The sequence below is a fragment of the Drosophila nasuta genome, chromosome 2L (assembly GCF_023558535.2).
Source record: "Drosophila nasuta strain 15112-1781.00 chromosome 2L, ASM2355853v1, whole genome shotgun sequence".
Taxonomy (NCBI): Eukaryota; Metazoa; Arthropoda; class Insecta; order Diptera; family Drosophilidae; genus Drosophila; species Drosophila nasuta.
In genome coordinates, this window is record NC_083455.1 from 20,987,153 (window position 1) to 21,007,862 (window position 20,710).

At 42.1% G+C, this 20,710-nt stretch overlaps 7 protein-coding genes, 1 long non-coding RNA gene and 1 other non-coding gene across 10 annotated transcripts; 1 reads left to right on the forward strand and 8 right to left on the reverse strand.

Annotated features, from left to right (window-relative positions):
- Positions 1-117: 117 nt before the first annotated feature.
- On the reverse strand, positions 118-1,099 carry LOC132796181 (uncharacterized). Its single transcript, XM_060807294.1, has one exon. The coding sequence runs from the start codon at positions 954-956 to the stop codon at positions 174-176; it is 783 nt and encodes a 260-aa protein (XP_060663277.1). The 5' UTR covers positions 957-1,099; the 3' UTR covers positions 118-173.
- Positions 1,100-1,198: 99 nt separating this feature from the next.
- LOC132796099 (DNA-directed RNA polymerase I subunit RPA43) lies at positions 1,199-2,127 on the reverse strand. Its single transcript, XM_060807179.1, has 2 exons — positions 1,515-2,127; positions 1,199-1,455 (listed from the first exon to the last, which is right to left on the reverse strand). Exons 1-2 carry the CDS (start codon positions 2,055-2,057, stop codon positions 1,201-1,203), a joined length of 798 nt encoding a protein of 265 aa, XP_060663162.1. The 5' UTR covers positions 2,058-2,127; the 3' UTR covers positions 1,199-1,200.
- Positions 2,128-2,592: 465 nt separating this feature from the next.
- On the reverse strand, positions 2,593-5,339 carry LOC132783688 (wee1-like protein kinase). Its single transcript, XM_060789017.1, has 5 exons — positions 4,661-5,339; positions 4,242-4,593; positions 3,461-4,177; positions 3,261-3,394; positions 2,593-3,199 (listed from the first exon to the last, which is right to left on the reverse strand). Exons 1-5 carry the CDS (start codon positions 5,154-5,156, stop codon positions 3,048-3,050), a joined length of 1,851 nt encoding a protein of 616 aa, XP_060645000.1. The 5' UTR covers positions 5,157-5,339; the 3' UTR covers positions 2,593-3,047.
- A 1,083-nt stretch (positions 5,340-6,422) lies between these two features.
- On the reverse strand, positions 6,423-11,641 carry LOC132783691 (probable splicing factor, arginine/serine-rich 6). Its single transcript, XM_060789022.1, has 2 exons — positions 10,935-11,641; positions 6,423-6,892 (listed from the first exon to the last, which is right to left on the reverse strand). Exons 1-2 carry the CDS (start codon positions 11,366-11,368, stop codon positions 6,529-6,531), a joined length of 798 nt encoding a protein of 265 aa, XP_060645005.1. The 5' UTR covers positions 11,369-11,641; the 3' UTR covers positions 6,423-6,528.
- On the reverse strand, positions 7,001-8,324 carry LOC132783692 (probable zinc transporter protein DDB_G0282067). The gene has a single exon (XM_060789023.1). It carries the CDS (start codon positions 7,826-7,828, stop codon positions 7,121-7,123), a length of 708 nt encoding a protein of 235 aa, XP_060645006.1. The 5' UTR covers positions 7,829-8,324; the 3' UTR covers positions 7,001-7,120.
- LOC132783690 (nucleolar protein 58) lies at positions 8,414-10,446 on the reverse strand. The gene is made up of 2 exons (XM_060789020.1): positions 9,057-10,446; positions 8,414-8,843 (listed from the first exon to the last, which is right to left on the reverse strand). Exons 1-2 carry the CDS (start codon positions 10,325-10,327, stop codon positions 8,570-8,572), a joined length of 1,545 nt encoding a protein of 514 aa, XP_060645003.1. The 5' UTR covers positions 10,328-10,446; the 3' UTR covers positions 8,414-8,569.
- On the reverse strand, positions 8,926-9,000 carry LOC132783791 (small nucleolar RNA SNORD53/SNORD92). Its single transcript, XR_009632206.1, has one exon. It is a non-coding gene; the product is annotated as a small nucleolar RNA SNORD53/SNORD92 (small nucleolar RNA).
- A 755-nt stretch (positions 11,642-12,396) lies between the features above and the next one.
- On the reverse strand, positions 12,397-18,739 carry LOC132783693 (uncharacterized). Its single transcript, XR_009632181.1, has 3 exons — positions 18,414-18,739; positions 17,257-17,320; positions 12,397-14,390 (listed from the first exon to the last, which is right to left on the reverse strand). It is a non-coding gene; the product is annotated as an uncharacterized LOC132783693 (long non-coding RNA).
- Positions 13,838-17,080, forward strand: LOC132783689 (2-phosphoxylose phosphatase 1). Of its 2 annotated transcripts, XM_060789018.1 has the most exons (4): positions 13,838-13,966; positions 14,028-14,373; positions 15,016-15,156; positions 15,217-17,080. In XM_060789018.1, the coding sequence occupies exons 1-4, from the start codon at positions 13,867-13,869 to the stop codon at positions 16,409-16,411; spliced, it is 1,782 nt and encodes a 593-aa protein (XP_060645001.1). In that variant the 5' UTR covers positions 13,838-13,866; the 3' UTR covers positions 16,412-17,080. The 2 variants fall into 2 exon arrangements, with proteins under 2 accessions (XP_060645001.1, XP_060645002.1); XM_060789019.1 differs by lacking the exons at positions 13,838-13,966; positions 14,028-14,373 and adding an exon at positions 14,415-14,616.
- Positions 18,740-20,710: the final 1,971 nt, after the last annotated feature.

Below are 20,710 nucleotides of genomic sequence, written 5' to 3' on the forward strand. Positions count from 1 at the left end.
TATTTCATTATGGTGTGTCTTGATATTAAATGTAGCATAGTGAGGAGTCTTTTGTTTTTAGAAGTAAAGGACAAATAGTCAGGATTAATAGTTACTTCAAAGATTAAAGTAAAATAAGACATCCATGTTTATGGAATATTTTCATTTACATTTATTTACCATATAATCTTTATTTAAAATGGAACTTTGCTGGTTACGGCATATTTACGCGACTTTCCGCTGACTGTTTTACCACAATGGCTTGGACACGGAGTGCCAGTGATATCAGCATAGCGACAGGCTTTGATCAGACGAAGTGTCTCGTCCACGGAGCGTGAAACGAACAAATCATTGATGGTTGCCTGACGAACAATTCCCTTACCATCGATGATGAATTGGGCGCGCAAACTGTGCCCGAATTCAGGCACATAGATGCCATAGTCTTGGCTGATTTTGTGCGTTAGATCTGATAGTAATGGGATCTTAATGTTGCCCAATCCACTCGCCTTACGTGGCATATCCAGCCAGGTCATGTGCGAATACGGCGAGTCCACGCTGCAGGCAATCACAATGGCATTAAGTTTGCGAAACTCGTCCTGACGTTCCGAGTACTCGGTCACCTCGGTCGGACACACCGAGGAGAAGTCGAGAGCATAGAAAAGCAGCACCACATATTTGCCCGCAAATTGCGAGAGCGACAACGTCACCAACTGCTTGTTGACCACAGCGGTTCCCTCAAAATGCGGAGCACGTCGTGTCACCAACGACAATTGTGCCGTCACTGGTGACTTTTCCGCTGCTGTTTTCTCTGCTGCTTGCTCCTCCTCCTCCTGGGCGAGCACACGCATCTGCAGGTAACCGCTGCCGATAAGCACATGGGCCAAAAGCAACACAAACAGAGCTGTTGTCTTGCACAGCTGCCAGCGATTTTGGGTGCTCAATTTTGTGATGGCTGTCGAGTAATATTGATAGAGCATCTTCCGGTATATTTAACTATGACATCCAAAAGTTTGGTGGATAATGGCGAATTTTGGAATTTCAATGGTTATGAGAATTTTTCAACACATATTTACAATTTGTATTAACAAAATTCTCTATTGCTACATATTAAATATAAATAACTAGTTGCCGAGTTATTGCTCATGGCAATCTGCTCTTAGTTTACAACTAATTTGTACCATATTAAAGGGTATTCATTAAAATTAACTTTTGTTTTTGAGGCTATACAGGTTCCACTTTTATTTTTTTGGATTTTTTCACTTGTGGCACAACTTTGTTGACCTCTTCTTCCAGCGCTTTTTTGCGCTTCTCCGACTTTTTCTTTTTGGGTGAGGGCTCTGGCGTTAAGTTGGGTTCTACTTTGATCAGCTCAACCAGAGCATCGAGCTCCACATGCGCTCCATTGTCGTTGCCATTTGCAACAGGTGTTTCTTGCTCCGCCTCCTCAGCATCATCCTCGAATTTGATTGTTTTGCTCTGCAATTGAAAAAGCTTAATAATGTTTTCCAAGCATGGTTTGAAAAGCATTGACTTACTTGCGCCTCGCTCTCGTCCAGCAAAAGTTCACCTTCTATGTATGGCATCACATTACCAATATTGAAGTCCTTGATGCGAAACTTGATTTCCTGATCCATAACAATGCCGTCGCGACTTTGTTTCTTATTCGTAAACCGAATGGTTGTATTGAAGACTCTGTAGATAATGGCGCTTATCTGATGCTTCGATATATGTCGCACAACGCCATGAAGCACTGCGCCCGCTTTGGGTCGTAGCACATAGAAATCAGCATTAATTACCAAGTGTAACGTCGGATCATCGGCACGCAATCCCGCGGTCTGGCCGAGCACCTTTATATTCTTAATGCCAAGCACAATGCCATTCAAGTTGGCATCATAGATGCCCACCTTGGTGCGAATGAGAAGCTCGTGCAAAGCATGCTTGAAGTTGGACATCCCATAGGGGCCCATCGACAGATGCAGATCTGTTTTAACGCACAGCACACACGAATCGGGATTGGCGGCATACTGTTCTAGCTCCTTGGTGGAGAACTTTATATATTTCTGTAATATTTTGGCCATTATAATGAACACAGGAGCAACCACATGAGTTTCTGATGTTGCTCAATGAAGCACTTGCTGCGCCATAGGGTCACACTGATATACATAGCAACAATATGGCAGCACTGCACATATCGTATAGAAATATCGAATCTAAAGTGTGACCATAAATTGCTTTCGTTGCCGCTACGTGATGTTATTTTACCATTTGTTAACGATGTATATATATTTAATGTTTAAACAATAAATTTATTAATATCATTCGATTACTAAACATAATTTTTTCTTTAAGAAAAATGAGTATGCAACAAGGTTCAAAAAGTTGCGCCTTTTAAAATGCTATATACACGTGGTATACTTTTCAGAGTAAACTAGAATATTTTGAAATTTAGCATGCGTTCACACTGCAACATTCAAATAGTCCAGAAAGCGGTAGAACCTTTCAATATGTATGATCGGTTGCCTTAGTTTTCGAACTACTGTAACCCACCTCTAACATTAAATAAATTAAATGTTATTACAATTGATATCATTCGTTTTATTCACGAATGGAATGTTATTACATGTTTCGCCTTCATTATAATAAATAGCATTAATTACAAAAACAATACATACTATGTTACAGTTAATACTTGAAATATATACAAAAATTTTAAACTTGCTCTTTAAAATTATTATCAAAGGCAATAATACCTTTATCAGCTTACTATTCGAGTTTTTCTTATTTTATTCATGAAATTTCACTGAGTTGATAGACAAAAGAAATTGCATTCTTTCTGCTTTTCTTTTTTCTTTGTTTTTTTTTGCTTTTAGAATATTTAAATGAAAATACTTAGGTAGTAGAAGCGACCCACAAAACGATATCGAGGGAATCCAGAAAATGCAACAACTTAATAGCTATGATACATAATAAGATGCTTAAAGATAACAAGAATGTGAGCTTTGTTCACTTTGTAATACGGAAGAGTAAAGTTTTGGGAAATCAGTAAAAAGAATTCGACTACATGGCCGTTAAACATTGGTAATGACATTCTTGTTGCGATCCGCGAGATTTGGAAATTTGCCATGCGATCCAAACGGCGTGCGCATGCGTCTGGTAAATGATCTCAGGCACCGCTGACCATCAAGTGGTTCTGGCGTATTTGCTGTTGCCAGCACAGAGACTGTAAATATTTTAAAGAAGGATTAGAGCCTTAAGAGGAGTTTGAGGACGAAGAAACTTACCTCGCTGTTCGAGCAGCTTTATCTGTTTTTTTGCTTCACGCAATTTATTCATCAGTATCTCGTTCTTGCGCTTCTCCACTGTCAGCTCCAGGCCAAGCTGCAGTTTGCTCTTTGAATCCACAGCGCTCAAAATGCTGCAGAATAAATCGAATCTTAAGTTAGTAACGTTTGCTTGAATGCTCAGCACATTGGAAACTTACGGATGACTGTAAATGGACATAGAGCTGGGCCTTTCATTGGGTTCGGGATGCATCATTTGCGCAATTAACTCATTAAAATCCTTGCTTAGAGTGGGAATCACAGGCACTTCGCCATGACGCAACTTGTGCCATTCGGGCCCATTTTTTGGCAACGGTCCGCCGCCAGCAACCTCATAGAGCGTGATGCCCAGTGAGAAAATGTCGGCTTTGAACAGATTATTATAGTCCTCCTGCAATATTTCCTTAGGCAAATAGCGGCAGTCGCCCTCCTCCACAAAAGGCTCATTCACGGATGTCACATGACCCAAATCACCAATTTTATACGTTACAAGATTCTCAGAACTGCGCAGTTCCTCATAGACGCTATCCATACCATCATCATCTCGAACAGCATTTAAATATGTCGTTTCCCAACTGTTGCCTAGTTTGTGTGCCGTTAGGTTCATGGTAGAGAAGATATTCTCGGGCTTGATGTCCATATGCACCAGGTCATTGGAGTGTATGTAGCGCAGACCTTCGATTACATGCATTAGCAGGATTTTCAGCTCCGATTCACCCAGACTGTGATCCTGGATGCGTGCCTGCAAGCTGCCACCATCACAGAATTCATTCTGTATGAGCATATGATCATCTTCCGCCCAGGCTGAATAGTACCGTACCACATTGTCATGCTTGCCAAGCACGGCATGAGCCCAAACCTCATTCAGTGCTCGTTTTCTGTCGTAAAGGAATTAATCAAATGATTAGGAAGAATATAAAATTTAATGTTTAATTGACTTACTCAAAGGAACTGCCTGCCACAGGCTTTTTGCTTTTCTTGATAGCATAGATGCAACCATCCAGCCTATTGACGCACTGAAACACTACACCAAATTCACCTACACCAATGACGCTTACTTGCATGAACTCGCGCTTGAAGCGACTGATGTTTGTGTCGTGTAGTGCCAATCTTTTCGGTGCCTGTTGGTTGATTTCTCGCACCGCCTCGATGCCAAAGCCGCCGTTGCCCGCCAGCTGAGACGTGGCATCCTCGTCGTTGGGCTCCCCGAGTAGAAAACGTTGCGCGGTAGTGACATTGAGATTCTCACGTCCAAATTGAGTACGGCAGCGTTTCTTGTTGTGTGCCATAAGACCTAAAAATCGAATAAAAGGAACAGATCAGTACTTGAGGTCATTCTTAGCGTTTTGTTGTTCACTCACTGTCTGGAGTAAAGGGATTCACATTAGCGGTGTCTTGTGGCTGCAACGTGCGATGGTTGTGCAGAGGCAATGAACGCGGACGATCTGGAATCTTGGAGAACTCATTGCGAGCCGCTGCTGCAGCATTTGCAGCCGCTGCCACGGCCGACAAATGATTGCAGTTGCTTGTAGATTTCTGTAGAATGGTTTTTGGTGTTGCCGGCGTATTGAACAGACGCAGGGCACGAACTTTTTGACATGGTGGCGACATATCCACATCTCTATGCGCGGTGGCAGTACTCTGTGATCGCTTCTTAATATTTTGCGGACTCTCCTGCGGATGATCCTTGTCAAAATCATCGTCGGCAAAGCGCAGCTTGCGTGGATTGAACACCAGCGGTGCTGGCGATGGTGACCGCGAATGCATTTCAACACTTGAATCGAGATGTTCTAGCGATGTGTCTTCTGCACTGATGACGCTCGTTTCGTGCTTGGACAAGCGAAATGCCATTGACATATTGCTTTAATCTTTAATTCAGTCACACATACACACGAACGCGCAATTTAATGATCTTGGTTTGATTGAACTGCACTTGAGGTTGATAAATTTTTTACGAATTTACCAAGTTAGAAAAAATAATAGATAACAAAACAAAAACACAAAACAGCATTAAGAGTAGAAGAATGCGAAGCGCAATAGATCAGTTATCGATAAACATGCGAAGTGCAACCCTGCATGTATCGAACATGCGATTACCACTTCACGATCACAAATTCCATATATCGCATTGTTATCGAGATTTAAAATGCACGTTAACATTTGAATCTATTTGCAAAGCAAACTGTTTTATTTTCTGTGCTGTTGCTGGCAATTGCTAGAAATGTAAATAATTCCATTTGGTGTTTTTATTTTTTTTTTGGCATTTGATTTATTGATTGAATAATTATTATGTATTATGTATTGGAGCGCATTTGCTACATACAAATACGCATTTCAAGAATCATACATTATAATACTTAACTATGACGTAATGTATGAGAAATATGAATTTTGCAATAAGTGTTTTTTTTTTCGCCTAATTTATATGAATATTAAAAAAACAGCTTACAAAAATTGTGAAAGTGAAAATATCATTTTGATAGGGGATCATTTTTTGTATTCAATTGATAAAAGGAAGGATGAGGAGGGGCGGTTGAATGTGATAAGTTACATCATAAAATTGACTTTTGGATAGCAAGTTCAGTTGTGTATCCCTAAAAATGATTCAATTTTAGTATATATATATATATATTATTTTGTTTCTTCTCAGTTTTCAGTTTCATTCTTAGCCTGATATACATATATGTATGCTATATGCTTTTGTATGTATTTGGATGTATGTATTGTAATGCATAATAAAATAAAAGCGAACATAAAATCAATTTTCTTCTTACTTATACGAAATGGAAACGAAACCATAAATAATTGAAAATGACTAGATCGGCCTTCTATTTAGAGAGAGACTTGTTCGATCCGTATTGACAAAATTTTCAAAATAAATGAAAAATATAAGAGCAATTTCTTCTATGTGAGCATTAAGGGGTTTCACTTTATCCAAAACTAAAATCAAAGGGGTACAGGAAGGGGCACAAGGAGTGTCTAGTTTATGTGTATTAATCTATAGATTATATGCTAAGCTAAGAATGCAGGGGAGTCAGGGCAACTAAAGAGGACAATTAACTGCCCGACGAACATATAATATAATGTAATTGAGGGTCTTGTTTTGGGTGTTTTTGTTCAGTTTTGTTTTTTTTGCGAATATCAGGAATGCAAGGAGCAGCAGGTTGAGCCCTATTTGTTTTTGTTGTTGTTAATGGCCAATATGAATGTTAGCCGCCGCCTGGCATCGCTAGTCTCTGGACATGGAACGGGAGACGGAGGAATCGCCGCGACGTCTCATCGGTGGCGAACCACGACCACGTGGTGGTGGTGATGGTGACGATCGTGATCCCCTATCTCTGTCATCATCCTCGTCATCGTAGCGCCGCTTCACTGGCGGCGGTGAGTCCACCAATCCACTGCCATTGCGCTGCTCCTGGTCACTGTAACGCGACACCGAACCGTTCTCATCGCGACCGCCATTCTCACGCGAGCGTCCTGAGCGACGACCGCCGCCAACCGAACCGGGAGAGCGACTGCGGGAGCGGGTGCCAGACTTGGAGCGAGTGCGACGACGCCTCGATGTACTGCGTGATCTGCTCATTGAGTTGCTTCTGTAAACAGAGAAAAAAAAGGTAAACTTGTGTAGAGTAACTAGCATAAATTTGCATTTAAATTAATTACTTATATAGAGCACCAGTTAAATGTTATAAAATTACAATTTTATTTCAATATTGCCTTTCAGACTAAGAGAAAAACACTACAAAATTGATTCCCAGTTAAAAAGACTTTAATTTTATGTTGAATTTCTTTATTAATGAGTCTAGAACGAAGCACAAGTTTTAACCGTGCTTCTTGCCACTCTTCTTGTGATGCTTGTGACCGTGCTTCTTCTCTCCCTTCTTGCCGTGCTCTTCCTTCTCCTCGTAACTATCGCCGTATTTGTGCTCCTTCTTGTACTTCTTGTGATCCTCGTCGTGATGTCCCTTTTTGTAGTGTCCCTCCTTCTTTTTGTGTCCTTTTTTCTTGCCGCTGTCATGCTTCTCGCCCTTCTTCGCCTCGCCATGTTCCTCCTCATGATGCTTGTGCTCCTTGCCGTACTTCTTGTGATGTCCGCCCTTGTGCTCGTCATCGTAGAACTTCTTCTCCTTGTGGTACTCATCCTTATTGAATTTCTTGTGATACTCCAACTCCTTGTGACCCTTCTTGTGCTTCTTCTTGTGGTGATGCTTGCCCCCCTTTTTGTGGGCACCATGCTCGTGCTTCTCGCCATACTCTTCCTTCTCATCGTAGTGTTTCTTCTTCTTTTCGCCCTTGTCGCCATGATGATGTTCGTGATCCTCGGCCTCGTGATGTTTCTTCTCATCCTCCTCCCATTCCTTGTGCTTCTTATGTCCATGTTCGCCCTTATGCTCCTCATCACCATATTTCTTCTTCTCGTGCTTCTCGCCGCCCTCTTCCTCCTCCTCCGAAGAGGACTCCTTCTTCTTGGCCGCCGCGTATGTCAGCAGCAGCCCCAAGATCAACAGCAGCTTCAGATGTTCCCTCATCGTGCTGCCATCTAACTGAACGCTCCATTTGTTTGGCTACTGCGCTTTTATATTCGATTTATTTGCTGCTGCTCTTGCTCACCGCAAAATCCACAAATCTTGCGTGTGATGCAAGATGTCTTTTTGGTGCTGCTGTTGCAGCTTGAGCATTTTCTGCTTGATCGCCTTCAATGCAAATACCTTTTTTTGCTGTGAAAAATCGTTTACAACTGCAACTTACAGTGGGCTAAAAACTATAGTTTTAATCAACGACTAAATTTCTGATTATGAAATAAATTCATAAAAATTAGATTAAGACCTTGAGAGCCTTTTATGGCATATCTTTAAGTCTAATGCAACATCCTCGACACTTTCAAATATTACGAACTTTGATCTATTAAAAATTAAATTTTCGCAGAAGTATTATACAATCATACAAAATTGTAAATATTTTCCATAATTACAACTATAATAATTTTTTAGCATTGAGCCGTAAGCTCTGAAATTCAATGACAATTGTCAACGCACAATCGAACATCAATTCAGTTTGAGCAATGCTGAAAAAGGTAAATTTTACTTTTAGTTGTTAGTTAGAAATTCATGAAATTTCAATTGGTTGGTATGTTACATTTTTATTCCGAATGTAGTTCACAAATAAAATAAAACTGTATGCTAAGACTGCAGTAATAGGGTTTTAAAACTAGAGAGTAAAAACTAAAAACTATCAACTTAAGCGTTATTTGTAGTAAGAAGCGCCCCCATCTATTCTTGATGTTTTGATTTCTTCTTTTTCTTGGCAGGCTGTGCGGGCGCTTCATCTTCAGCCTCTGCTGGAGCAGCTGCTTCTGGCTCTGGAGCCTCTTCATCCTTTTGCTTCTTCTTCTTCTTCTTTTTCTTCTCAGTTTTGATTTCTGATTCATCGGCAGCAACTTCCTCTTGCTCCTCCTCTTGCTTGACGGGCGTTTCAACTTCCGAATGCTTACGTTTCTTCACCTGTAACGTATTATCCGCCTCCGGCTGATACGTAAACACTTCACTGTAATGGGAGAAATGCAAAAATAAGTAAAGAATGTAGAGAAAACTAGAGTTGATCATCATTTGGAGTGTGTGTTGAACTCTTTGTCAGACAGCCAAGGTTTATCGTCAAGATGGAATCAGATAAATGCGAAACCTTTGTGGTATCATCATTTAAGAGTTCAAACACTAGACCCAAATAATAAGATCAATGGAAATGGAAACTATTACGCACCTCTTGGCCTGATATTTCTCAAACTTGGCCTTGGCTTTGCCAGTGCCCGACAATTTGCGAAGATTGCCCTCCTCCAGCAGCCGCAGTCGCGCCTCCAGCTTGACCTTGTGTGTGGCTCCCAGCTCGAAGGTGGCCTCCTCACCAAACGCATCCACACGTGTTGCTAGCGATGCTTTCGCTGCCAACGAACGTGACATCTTACCCTTGTTCTTTTGGCTCGCCTGTCCCACAAGCTGTGCGTGGTAAATCAAACCATACTTGGGTGTATCCTTCTTGGTTTTCAGGGCACGGAAAAGGGCCTTCTCAGCACCCAAGATCTGTACAGTAGACGAGGGATGCTTGGCCAAGTTGATCAGCGAACCCGCATGGGCAATGAGCCGGGCGCCAACAGTATCGCCCACAAGCACTGTGAGATTGGGTGCCATGGCCATCATGCGTGCCTTGAGGTAATCATACAGATGTGTGCGATAATCATTGATGGAAATGATTTCATCGCACAAACATTGTATGTTTAGTACATCCTCGTCACTGATCTCTGTGCCCATGGAGATCTCAGCCGCCTCCTTCACTTGCTGTTCCACATCCTCGGGCAATATGTCGGACAAATCGGTGGCAGCCATATTATCTCTGGTGCCCACCAGTTTAATCGTCTTGACGAACGCAATGTTGTCTGTAATCAGTTTGCCCAGCTCGGGAAAATGCCAACCGTACCATTCACGTGCTCGCATCAGGTAATTGTTCAACTCCTTATCCAGATCATCCAACAGACACTGAGCTTGCACAATCATCGTATCGATCTTGTCGGGTGAAAATTTCAACTTATAACGTGACAGCGAATGCGCCAAGCCCAGGGCCATGGCGGTCATCTCACGTTTGGGCAGACCACCCAGCAGACTGTCCGCCTGCTGGCGTATGCAACGCATCAGCTCCTGCACACCAGTGTTGTAGACACATTGCACCGACAGTTTGTCCTTGATCGCAGTACCCAGTTTGGCATCGGCGACCAGCAGCGATGCTTGCACATCATCCACGAGGAGTTTTTTCAATGTTTTCTTCAGTGGCTTGGCTACTTTGCCCTCGACGGCTGCGGTGGCCGCTGCCAGCGCTTCTGTGGTATCATTGAATTTCTCAAAATGCTTGAGTTTGAGTAATTTATTTGCCTTTTCGGGTGTCTCGAATTCCAAGTACAAATTGTCCACTTGTTCCAGTTTTTTTTCGTCGAGTAATTTGAAAATGGCGTAGCCCGCCGGCGTTTCGTATAACACAAACATTTTGCGCACACTTAATTCATTTAATTTCAGTTAGAAATTGAATATTTTAAGCAAAGTGAAGCGCAACACTCTCGAACTTAACCTTCTTTAGTCTGGCGCCGCGTGTAAAAGAAAAATCCAAAATGAAGCAAACACGTGCGTGTACCACGATGCCAGTGTTGCTCTATACAATAATCGAAAAATTTACCACATGCGCACTATCGATATACATTTTTGATAACTATCGTTCGAAAACGACGCCACGCACCGTACACATAATATTTGAAGTCTTTTCATTTGTTTAATTTTTTGAATTGAATGAAACTCTCCAAATTGATTATGTTAAATATTCAGTTCGGATGCACTTTATTTAATAAATTCAAAAGTTTAACAATTTAATAAGCCTGTTTTTTGACAACACACTGAATTCGCGCGCATTTTTTAATTCCAGGGGTGTGCATGCACTTGCTCACGAAATTCACCACCAAAAAAAGTAGCAAATTGAAACTCACCGCACTCAAAACAATTTAAATTAGATTTGCCCGACATACAAATTTTGTGTATGTATGTATGTATTTCGTACATAAATATGATGCAAAAATTATGAATGAAATTGATAATCACTAACCTGCGTCGTTGTCTTGCCTTCCGCTCGCGACAGTGGCGCGCAAAATGACCACGCATGCCACATTCATAGCATTTATCATCACTGCGTCCACCGCCACGGTCACCACGTCCTCCTCCGCCAAAACCACCACCTCCGCCGCCTCCTCCTCCTCCACCACCGCCGCCTCCACCACCACCAGATCTAGCGTATTTTCCTGTGGACAACTCTACACGAGCACGGCGCCCACACAACGTTCGGCCGTCCAAGCCGCGCACAGCATCAGCTGCATCTCTGGCGCTCTCAAACTCCACAAAGGCGAAACCTGGTGGATTGCGTGCAATCCAAACACTACGTAGACTGCCATACGCACCAAACACATATTCTAAATCGTTCTTTCGCGCATTGTTGCCCAAATCTCCAACATACACTTTCCGGTCGCTAGGATGCCGCGACATTTTGCTGCTGCCTTTTTAGTTGGCTTGGGTTTTTGTTAGTTGGGCGCTGTGAAAGTTGGCAAGCACAGCGCAGCGCAGAAAAATCGATTCGTGTGTAAAAGTTTCGCGTTTTTTGAAGGCCTTGTGAAAAGCGCATTCGGTTAATGCAAATGCTGCTGGCTTTTCATCACTTTGAATGTTAATTATTGGCGTTTATTTATGTTATTTAGGCACTATATTTATTTCGGCACAAAACTGTTTTTGCCGACTCGCACAATGATTAGCGTGACCACAATTTGAATTTTCAAATATACCGTTTTTATTCGCAAAATATAGAAATATACCGTGCAATGATTTAAAATACTTTAAAATATACCACTATTTTATGCTACGGTCTATTTCACAGAAAAATATTTAGAGTTTTTTTTCTGTGTACATGAACTTTTAGCAAGAATTTTTTATAAAAAATAATCTAGTCAAAATTCTTGGAGGCTTTTTATTCAATGTACGATATATTTCCCAGTCCTGAAATAGTTTCTTTAAGCAGCTGGTATCACTTTGAAATATTTTAGTGCTGCACAACGAAAAGAGGGGTTGATTGGGAATAGCGCTAAATTTAAACGTTAATAAAATTGTATCTCTTTAAATATAAACCTATTTGTACTCTATTTATGTTTCTCCAGTTAGCATTCTATATTAATAATAAACAAATTGTTACTAGTATACAACTTTTAAAACATGTATTTTAACCCCTTTAAAACGACAAAATTAATACAAATGGTTCATTTTCAAATCGTATATAAACCCTTTTAAAAATAATAATATTTCCGTTTTATGATCACTTAATTTTTTAGCATTCTAGTGTTCTTCTCCAACTCCTAAAGTTTCTGTTAAAAATGTATCTTTTAAATGGTATATTAATAATCCAGTGAACCCGACATCGATACGATAATATATCGATATGTAATCAACATCCCTATTGCAAAGTGTCAAAAAAGTGCCGGTAATCTTCGTTTTGAGGCAAACAGAAAAAACAATTCAGTCTGTGACTGTCTCGCTGTGCAAGTAAATTACTAAATACGCGAATTTTAATCAACATGTCGACTTGGACACCACTTGAATCCAACCCAGAGGTGAGTGCTTATCTATTGCAGTAATAAAAACGAAAGAAATAAAAGTGCAAATTGCGAATTTTGTTTGGATTTGGTTGCTTGGCAAAATTGTGTTGTATTTTTATTTTTGCGATTGGCACTGTATAAAAAAGAAGACGTCGTCGTCCCATTCCAGGTACTGACCAAATACATTCACAAGCTGGGCGTGTCGCCATCCTGGTCAGTGACTGACGTCATCGGTCTAGATGATGATTTGCTCGGCTTTCTACCCCGGCCCGTCAAAGCCGTTATTTTGCTCTTCCCTATCAGCGATGCTGTAAGTTCCCTTTCCCTTTTTACACCAACAAATTTGCTTAGTCATCATGTCTATATCTTATCGGTAGTATGAGAAACATCGCGCCGAGGAACATGAGCGCATCAAGACCGCCGCCGAAGAGGAAAAGTATCCAGAAGATCTTTTCTATATGCGTCAATTTACGCACAATGCTTGCGGCACAGTCGCTTTAATCCACAGTGTGGCCAACAACAAGGAGTAAGCTTCTAATGTCGCCTGTAATGAAATTATAATATTCTAAATCACTTTACTCTTGACAGCATTGAGGTTGGACCCGGTGTGCTGAAGAATTTCCTGGTAAAGGGCGCTGCTCTCTCTGCCGAAGAGCGTGGTCAAGCCTTGGAGCAGGACAAGGACTTCACCGAGGATCACCAGCAGCTGGCGCAGGAGGGACAAACCGATGCCAGCGCCTATGAGACGGTTATCCATCACTTCATTGCGTTCGTCAACAAGGAGAACACTTTGTATGAACTCGATGGTCGCAAGTCCTATCCCATCAGTCATGGCAAGACATCAGATGAGACTTTCGTGCAGGACGCGGCCAAAGTGTGCAAGGAGTTCATGGCTCGCGATCCCGAGGAAGTGCGTTTCACCGTCTTGGCTCTGGCTGCCGCCCAAGACTAAGCCAACAGCATTATTATACATGAAATTAATATGATCTCTGATCTTTGATACTATATTTTAAACATAAATAATCTCATGCGCATTGTAAAGTTGGGTGAGTTTGCAACTCTCCTAACTATTTAACCAAAATCTGTCATATGTATTACGCCTCTATATTGTATTTGCCGTGATTAAAGAAAGGCATCCAATGCTTGTCAACGCACATAAATGTCCACCATCAGCTGTTTGCTGGCCACAATGCGCATGCTCCACCAATTCGATGCGCTCCACGTAACAACTCTGCTTTTGCAGTGTTGTTTGCAACCCCAAAGCGAGCGTGGCTCTTTTCACATCCAACAAAAATAGACGAAAAAGTCCAATAAAGAAGCTCGCAACCAATCCTCCAGCGTCGACCATCGTTAAGAGCACTTTTTATATGTTTGTGTGGCGTCGCCGTTGCCCAGTTCACCATGCGATTGTTGCTCAAGGAGCTGACGCGTTTCACTACGCAACATCGCACATTCTATTGCTACATGTTTCTCAGCCTGTGGATCTTTCTGCTCATCGCAGGTGAGTCCATCAAGTGGTTATCAACAAATACACATCCCTCTAAAACTATTTCTCTTTTAAGGCATGTATCGCTACATGGGCAATGCTGAGCACTCTGGCAATCTGGGCAACGGCGGCGGCAGCGGCGTCTATGGCCCTGGCACGGGTTCCGCTCCCGCCAGCAGCAACATCGGCGGCGATGCCTCCACAGCGGACTCCAGTGCATCGCAGCGTTTTGCCAAGTATCGCGAACGTTGTGCTCCTCTGGCGCAGCTAACGCGCTTGGATGATGGCGGCATTCTGGAGGGTTGGAAGTTGCAGGGGGTGTTGTTGGTCATTAGGCATGGCGATCGAGGTGCCATGTCGCATGTGCATGCGCAGGGCATCAATTGTGGCGTGCCCGTCGATGGCGACAGTCTGGTCAACAGGTGCGAGTGTTACTAAGCTAGAGAGTGATATAATTGAGGGTTTATGAAAAATACTTCAAATTAATAGCATTGTTATCCCCACAAAGGGTTTACCTATTTAGTATATAAATCATTCCATCAGTCCGTCTGTCTGGGCTTAGAAAAAGCTGACATAAATATTGCCCATTTTAAACATTTGGGTTGAGGTATCAAATTTGGTGATAATTCTTCGCAAATTAAGACATTAAAGTTTATTTTAAAATTGTAAGTGTAAATACATTTTTTATATACACCTGTCTACATGTTCAGACCAAATAACCGTTAGATATAAGATAGAGTTACAAAATTTGCTGATAATACTTAGTTAGGTGCTAAGCAGTTTGTTTATTTTACAAATGTGCGACATCTTATATCTTTTATGGCTCCCTGCCAACAGCCGAGTAAACCTTTTAAGTTAATACAAGGCTGTATGCAATTGATAGAGCAGCTTACCTATTAAGTTTATGATTATTAAAATGTTTAGATAATGCTTATAGGTAGAGGCTTCTATCTGTTCATCTGTCCTGTGCTTATATCAGATACTACAAAAGTTATTGCTGGCAATACTTCTCCAGCTTATAAGCAAAATTCGTCAACTCCCTGAATCCATCACATATTTTGCAGATATCGCAGCTTTCTGCACAACTCCAGCAGTTCAGCATCCGGCTCCAATCATATGTACTGGAACAAAGTTGGTCCCTTCCACGGCTTCCCGCTCCTACCCGCCACAGAGCGCGGCTGTCCGCTGGGCCAGCTCACCTACAAGTAAGTTACCCACTCCTCTTCAAGTTCTTACATTTGTCACTCTCTATGTTTGCTTTGCAGAGGCATTGCCCAGCTGCTGCATGTGGGCGACATTATGCATCAGATCTATGCACATCCTTTGGGATTGCTGCTGAAGCCAACGCAAGCACAGCGCTTGTCCCAACTGGGCACCACACCGCATACGCTGCTCAATTCGGATGAAGTGGTAGTGTTTACCACACGCTATCGTCGCACCTTTCAATCTGCCTTGGCGCTGCTCTTCGCTCTGCTGCCAGCGGACAAATGGTTGGCGTTAAATGTGCGTGAATCCCATAGCATGGCTTTCTGTTTTGGGGACTGCAGCTGTGCGCAATCTGTGGTGCTGCAACGTCGTCTAGCTTCTCTGGCGGATCGCCAGCTGTTGCGTCGTCCCGATGTGCTCGCTGTAATGCAATGGATTGGCGGCACTTTGCTGCAGCACACGCCCACCGAGGGCGGTATCACGAATCCCTTCGAGGTGGTCGATGCCATGTTGACGGTGCTCTGTCACGACGCGAATTTACCCTGTCGGCGACGCAATGGCAGCCAAACTGCGAGCACACAGCATGCACAGGAGCTGGTGGATGTCATCAACATTGATCAGGATGAAACATCCTCCAATCTCTTAGCAGCAGCTGCGGAGCCCGCTCAACAGGAAGCGGAGGCAATGCCTGAAACGGGCGAGACGGAGGCTTGTGTGGAGCCCGGTCATGTGGATGCGCTCATGTCATTTGCGGATGAGCTGTCGCTACGCAGCGCTCGCCACACGTACTACAAACGGTCGGGACTGCTTCGCGCCTATGGCATGATCCGGCACATAGTTGGCTATATGCTCAAGATGATATCGGGGGATCGCACCAAGTTTGTGCTGTACTCGGGACACGATTGCACGCTGCAGTATCTGACAGCAGCCCTGGGCATTGTGACGAAACAGGGACAGACCATCGCATACGCTTCTCGACTCGCCTTCGAGGTGTATCGCAGTGAGGCGCATACGGATTATTATTTCCGGGTTGTTTACAATGGACGCGATGTCACCCAGCAGATTGACTTCTGTGAGGGCGGCAAGAGTTTGCGTGTGACCCGCGATAGTCGAGGTAACAAGGCCGATCTGTGTCCCATCGAGAATATCATTCGTTTCCTGCACGAAGATTACTTTGCGCCCCTCAATGCCACCAACTTTAAAGAGGCGTGCGTCACGTCCGTTGGCAATCCGCCCAAAGCAAACGAGTTCTAAAATACACGGGTTCATCTCTCAGCACTTTGAACTGTGATACAAAAAAAATACTGTTAAGACAAACCCGCGACTAACTGACAAACTAAACTAAAACATATCAATGCGCAATCGCACATACACACATTTTCTCTATACACATTAACATATCTTTACATATGTAATTAGTTGAATTATAGTTAAATCGACGTTTAAACAGCCGAAATCGATACATATCAGCGTTCGCTAACCATGCAACGCAATCGATAATAGTATATTAGGTTAAATCTTTATCGATAAGTGAGCGATAGCCACGGTAGCTGCATTTGGTACTTTAGTTGTTGTAATTGAATATTTCCCATTTGTGTACCAAATTTATCATGGTACATTAAAGATTTTTACATTGGTACATATGAAGTTTCATTTTTATTGAAACTTGTACCGAATTTAATATATAATTGTGGTACATATTTTAATTTATATAGTACAGTTTGTACTTTTCTTATTTGCTTATATTTAGTACCAAATTGGATCTTTTACTGTGGCTAGCTTAATGAAAACATATCAACTACCATATCAAGCACACGTTCAGTGCAAAAACATTCCTTAACTTATAGCGTTTAAATATATATATGTATGTGTATGTATACAACCTTCAATCCGATTAGTATTAAATAAATAAATGTTGATCCAAGTCCAAAAGTTTTTATTATATATGTGTATAAGTAAAGGAACTCTAATAATATTTGCTTATATTTTTAGCAGCAAATAATTATTTATAACAAATTGATATTTATCACAATAGGATCAAATGGCATTAGCATTTTACCGTTCATCCAAATTATTCAAAACAGGCCGCAGTGAACTACCTTCATCACAGCATGCAGCAACAAGTGACTTCAATGGTCGGCACACTGCGACTGACTGAATTGACTGTAGAAATGCAAAATGCATTAGCAAATTTTCTGCTGTATGTTTTTAGGTGTTTGTTTGTGTTTGTGTGGGGTGGTCAGTTCGCTCTCTTACACAAATACATCCACATGCATGCATGCATATAGCGAGCGCATCAAAGCAACGTATGTACATACACACATACGGCATGAATGATAAAGCAAACGAGAGCAAAGACCTCGTTGCCGCCAAAGGCACGCAAAGAACAAAGTAAGGAGAAAAAAAAAACAAATTGCGCTGACGTCGACTGCGGCAGTGGAGAGTGGAGCCATTATTACTTATCTGTATGCTTTGCCAGCATGGATGAGGGGATGAGTGGGGAGTACACGCGCAAGTAATGCGACGCGTACATACAGACACATACAGGGAGACTCAAACAACCATACTAACACACACAAACACAGACACAAACAAAGCCTACACAGTGTCGCGAGCTGTGCAGTAGACGTGGAGCAGGGATGGAGGGGTAGAGGAGTTGGGGACTGCGAACGCGCAATGAGCGTGTACAGAGACCGAGCGTCGATTGTACAGCGATTGTAATGTAAAATCGTCGTTCTGGTTAACGCTGAGAGCCTGTTGCCATTCAGTACATTTTGTTACTTTTGTGCACGCAGCCGGCGACGGCGACGCTGGCGATGACGATGACACAGCAAAGAGCAGGAGTTTTTTGCTGTTGTTGCTGTTGTTCACGCCAGAACAACCGTAAAAAGGAATAACCCCAACAAAAAAGGCCCTGGAGCAAAATGCTATTACATGCGTAGTACATGTAATGGACAGCAGCTGTTGCTGTTGCTGTTGCTCCAAGGAGACACGTGGGTTGTGTTGTAAACTGAAATGCGCCACGTTCTCCCACAGCCACCGCGACAACGGCGTCCGCATCCATATTCCATATCAACGTAATCATTGTCGTAATGGTAATGGCAGCCCTGGGGCAATCGTTGCTCGCATGGTGCATGGTTGTGTTACATTGGGAAAAGGAGCCCAGAATTCGTAGAGACGTTGCACTTTGCCAACAGACAACAAAACACAAAAATACAAATGTCTGACAAAAAAAAAACGTTTTTTATTTGCTTACTTGTGTGTGTGTGTGAGAGCGAATGGGGCGGGGCAGGTGCGCCTGCCTGTTTGCCTGCCTGCGAGCGACGAGCGGACTGGGAATATGCAGTCCAAAGGCCTTTCACATGCGCTGAGCATCTCTCTGTGCTCTGTTTGCTGTACGCCGCTGTCAATGCCTTCGTCTCTTTCGTTGTATGTGTATTGGGAGCAGTTGGAGCGAGATGCTGTGCTATGTGCACAACCAAAAAGTGCATTGCAGTCCCACCTCGATGTCCCGCTTCCACACTACATGCTGCTCGCTTGCATGTGTATGAATAGGAGAATGCACATGTTCAGGCACAGTGTGATAAACTCAGCACATCCATAGTGCAAATCTAAACACTAGACAGCATATTCCAAATATAAACATGCAATTACCTTTCCAACTATTTTTAATTGTATTTACCAAACAAATACATATATTAATATAACAAAATAACTACTTTCATATTGTGCTAACTCTTTTACACAATTAACAAACACTTTTGTGTCACTGTGTAAATCAGTCAACATTGAATTGCATTTTGCTTTGGGTCTCTCTTCCATGCCTACTCTCTCTCTTGCACTCTCTCGCTCTCCAATTGCACTGCACACACACGAACACATACACAACTTTGTATAGGCGAGTGCAGCAGCAATAAAAATAACAACAGCAACAACTGCATTAAGCAGGGGAATCGATGGAGGGGCCACAATAAGAAATAAGAAAAATGAAACAACTTGAGCTGGCAAATGCGAGTGTGTGTGTTTGTGCGTGTGTGTTGCTCTCTTTGCCTTGTGTGCATTTTTGTTACAAAAGTCGTAGGCACCGTTTGCTCGGTGCTGTGCCTCTGTTACAAAATATTGGCGAAGAAAAATCATACAACGTTTTTTTTAAAACTTTTTTCAACCATTTTTCATCGGTACACTGGCATGTGTCGATGTGTGAGTGTATGTGAGCCTCTAAAGGGGCTTTAAGCAAATGCAGCTAAAGCTTTTTGCCTTTCGCACTCGCACTGTATGAGGAGTCACTTGCATATAGGCTGCCGTTTGGTCTAGGCCAACTATTTCTTTTTGGGGGAAAGCGTGGAAAGGATTTTCTTTTTTCCAATAGTTACAGCATTCATGGGGAATTGACTTCAAGCAATAGACGAACGAACCAGTTGCAAGCCGTTCATCGTGCGCCTACTTTTGCTGCGCTCTCTGCATAGGCCTAGGCAGCTTCAGCTTCGGCTGCGTTAGCCGCACAATCTAATAGAAAACCAAAGAGTTTTCCAAGCAGTCAAACTAGGCTCCATGGGGACTGCGCTGTGTTGCGTTGACTGCTGCCTTTACCACTAACCACCACCCTGCTGCGCCTCCCAACGTCATCAGCCAGCCAGATGATGATGGTGATGCACTTTTCAAATGTGCGCTGCGGGGGGCATACAATTTTCCACGCAAACACAACAAACTCGGCAGAGGAGCTGCATGCACACACATACAAGCGCATGCACTCGCACACAATCATAGAGAACTTGAGATAGTGAGAGCGAGAGGCAGCGAACGGACGCGCACCTAGAAGAAATTGCAACGACGCGACGACGACGACGACGTCGACGTAGTAATTGCACAACGGAGCGGACAAATGGCGTGAGCAAAGTGCAGAAAGAGAGCCAAAGCCACAAAAGGGCTGGCGAAGAGGGACAAGTAGACGAGGGTGCTAGTAATAGGCGGTGCTTAAAGGTTTTGTTTATTTTTATAACATAGGGAGTGCTTACTTAACTTAATTGCGATTGCCTTTAGTAACACTTCAATCGCAATGGTTGTTACTTATGAAAAATTCTGAATTTTAACTTTCAATTTGAATTACTTTTAAAAATTTTTCAGAACTGTAAGTTCATTTTTAAAAATATTTTGAGCTGAATTGAATTTAAAATTAATAAATAAAATATTAAAAGTTTTTTTTAGATTAGTTATTATTAATAAATTTTAATGCTATCTTCAAAGTAAAACATGTTTTATTATTTGATCAAATAAATACATTTTTTAATGCTGACTGCTTGTATTATAAAAAAAATTAATTAATTTACTTAAAACGCTAGCATAGGTTTGTATTTACATATACATACATACATATCTGTATTTAAATAAAAATATGTAAAAATATTGCTTCATAAAATGCAATTGTATTTGTGGATATGTTATTTATTTATTTGTTATAATTATATTTTTAATCAATGTGGGTTTAAGGTTTAAAATTTTAATTAGTGCTAATAATATAATTAATTACTTTAACTGATCGTAGCGTATAAATGG

Bases quoted from the DNA above. Each gene is read 5' to 3' on its own strand.
- LOC132796181 (XM_060807294.1), bottom strand. From the start codon at position 956: ATGCTCTATCAATATTACTCGACAGCCATCACAAAATTGAGCACCCAA.
- LOC132796099 (XM_060807179.1), bottom strand. From the start codon at position 2,057: ATGGCCAAAATATTACAGAAATATATAAAGTTCTCCACCAAGGAGCTA. The intron at 1,456-1,514 runs GTAAGTCAATGC...TTTCAATTGCAG, and splicing joins TGGACGAGAGCGAGGCGCAA to AGCAAAACAATCAAATTCGA.
- LOC132783688 (XM_060789017.1), bottom strand. From the start codon at position 5,156: ATGTCAATGGCATTTCGCTTGTCCAAGCACGAAACGAGCGTCATCAGT. The intron at 4,178-4,241 runs GTAAGTCAATTA...CCTTTACGACAG, and splicing joins GTGGCAGGCAGTTCCTTTGA to AAAACGAGCACTGAATGAGG. The intron at 3,200-3,260 runs GTAAGTTTCTTC...AAATATTTACAG, and splicing joins AAAGCTGCTCGAACAGCGAG to TCTCTGTGCTGGCAACAGCA.
- LOC132783692 (XM_060789023.1), bottom strand. From the start codon at position 7,828: ATGAGGGAACATCTGAAGCTGCTGTTGATCTTGGGGCTGCTGCTGACA.
- LOC132783690 (XM_060789020.1), bottom strand. From the start codon at position 10,327: ATGTTTGTGTTATACGAAACGCCGGCGGGCTACGCCATTTTCAAATTA. The intron at 8,844-9,056 runs GTGCGTAATAGT...CTCCCATTACAG, and splicing joins GAGAAATATCAGGCCAAGAG to TGAAGTGTTTACGTATCAGC.
- LOC132783691 (XM_060789022.1), bottom strand. From the start codon at position 11,368: ATGTCGCGGCATCCTAGCGACCGGAAAGTGTATGTTGGAGATTTGGGC. The intron at 6,893-10,934 runs GTTAGTGATTAT...CTCTGTTTACAG, and splicing joins AAGGCAAGACAACGACGCAG to AAGCAACTCAATGAGCAGAT.
- LOC132783689 (XM_060789018.1), top strand. From the start codon at position 13,867: ATGCGATTGTTGCTCAAGGAGCTGACGCGTTTCACTACGCAACATCGC. The intron at 13,967-14,027 runs GTGAGTCCATCA...TTCTCTTTTAAG, and splicing joins GATCTTTCTGCTCATCGCAG to GCATGTATCGCTACATGGGC. The intron at 15,157-15,216 runs GTAAGTTACCCA...TTTGCTTTGCAG, and splicing joins CTGGGCCAGCTCACCTACAA to AGGCATTGCCCAGCTGCTGC.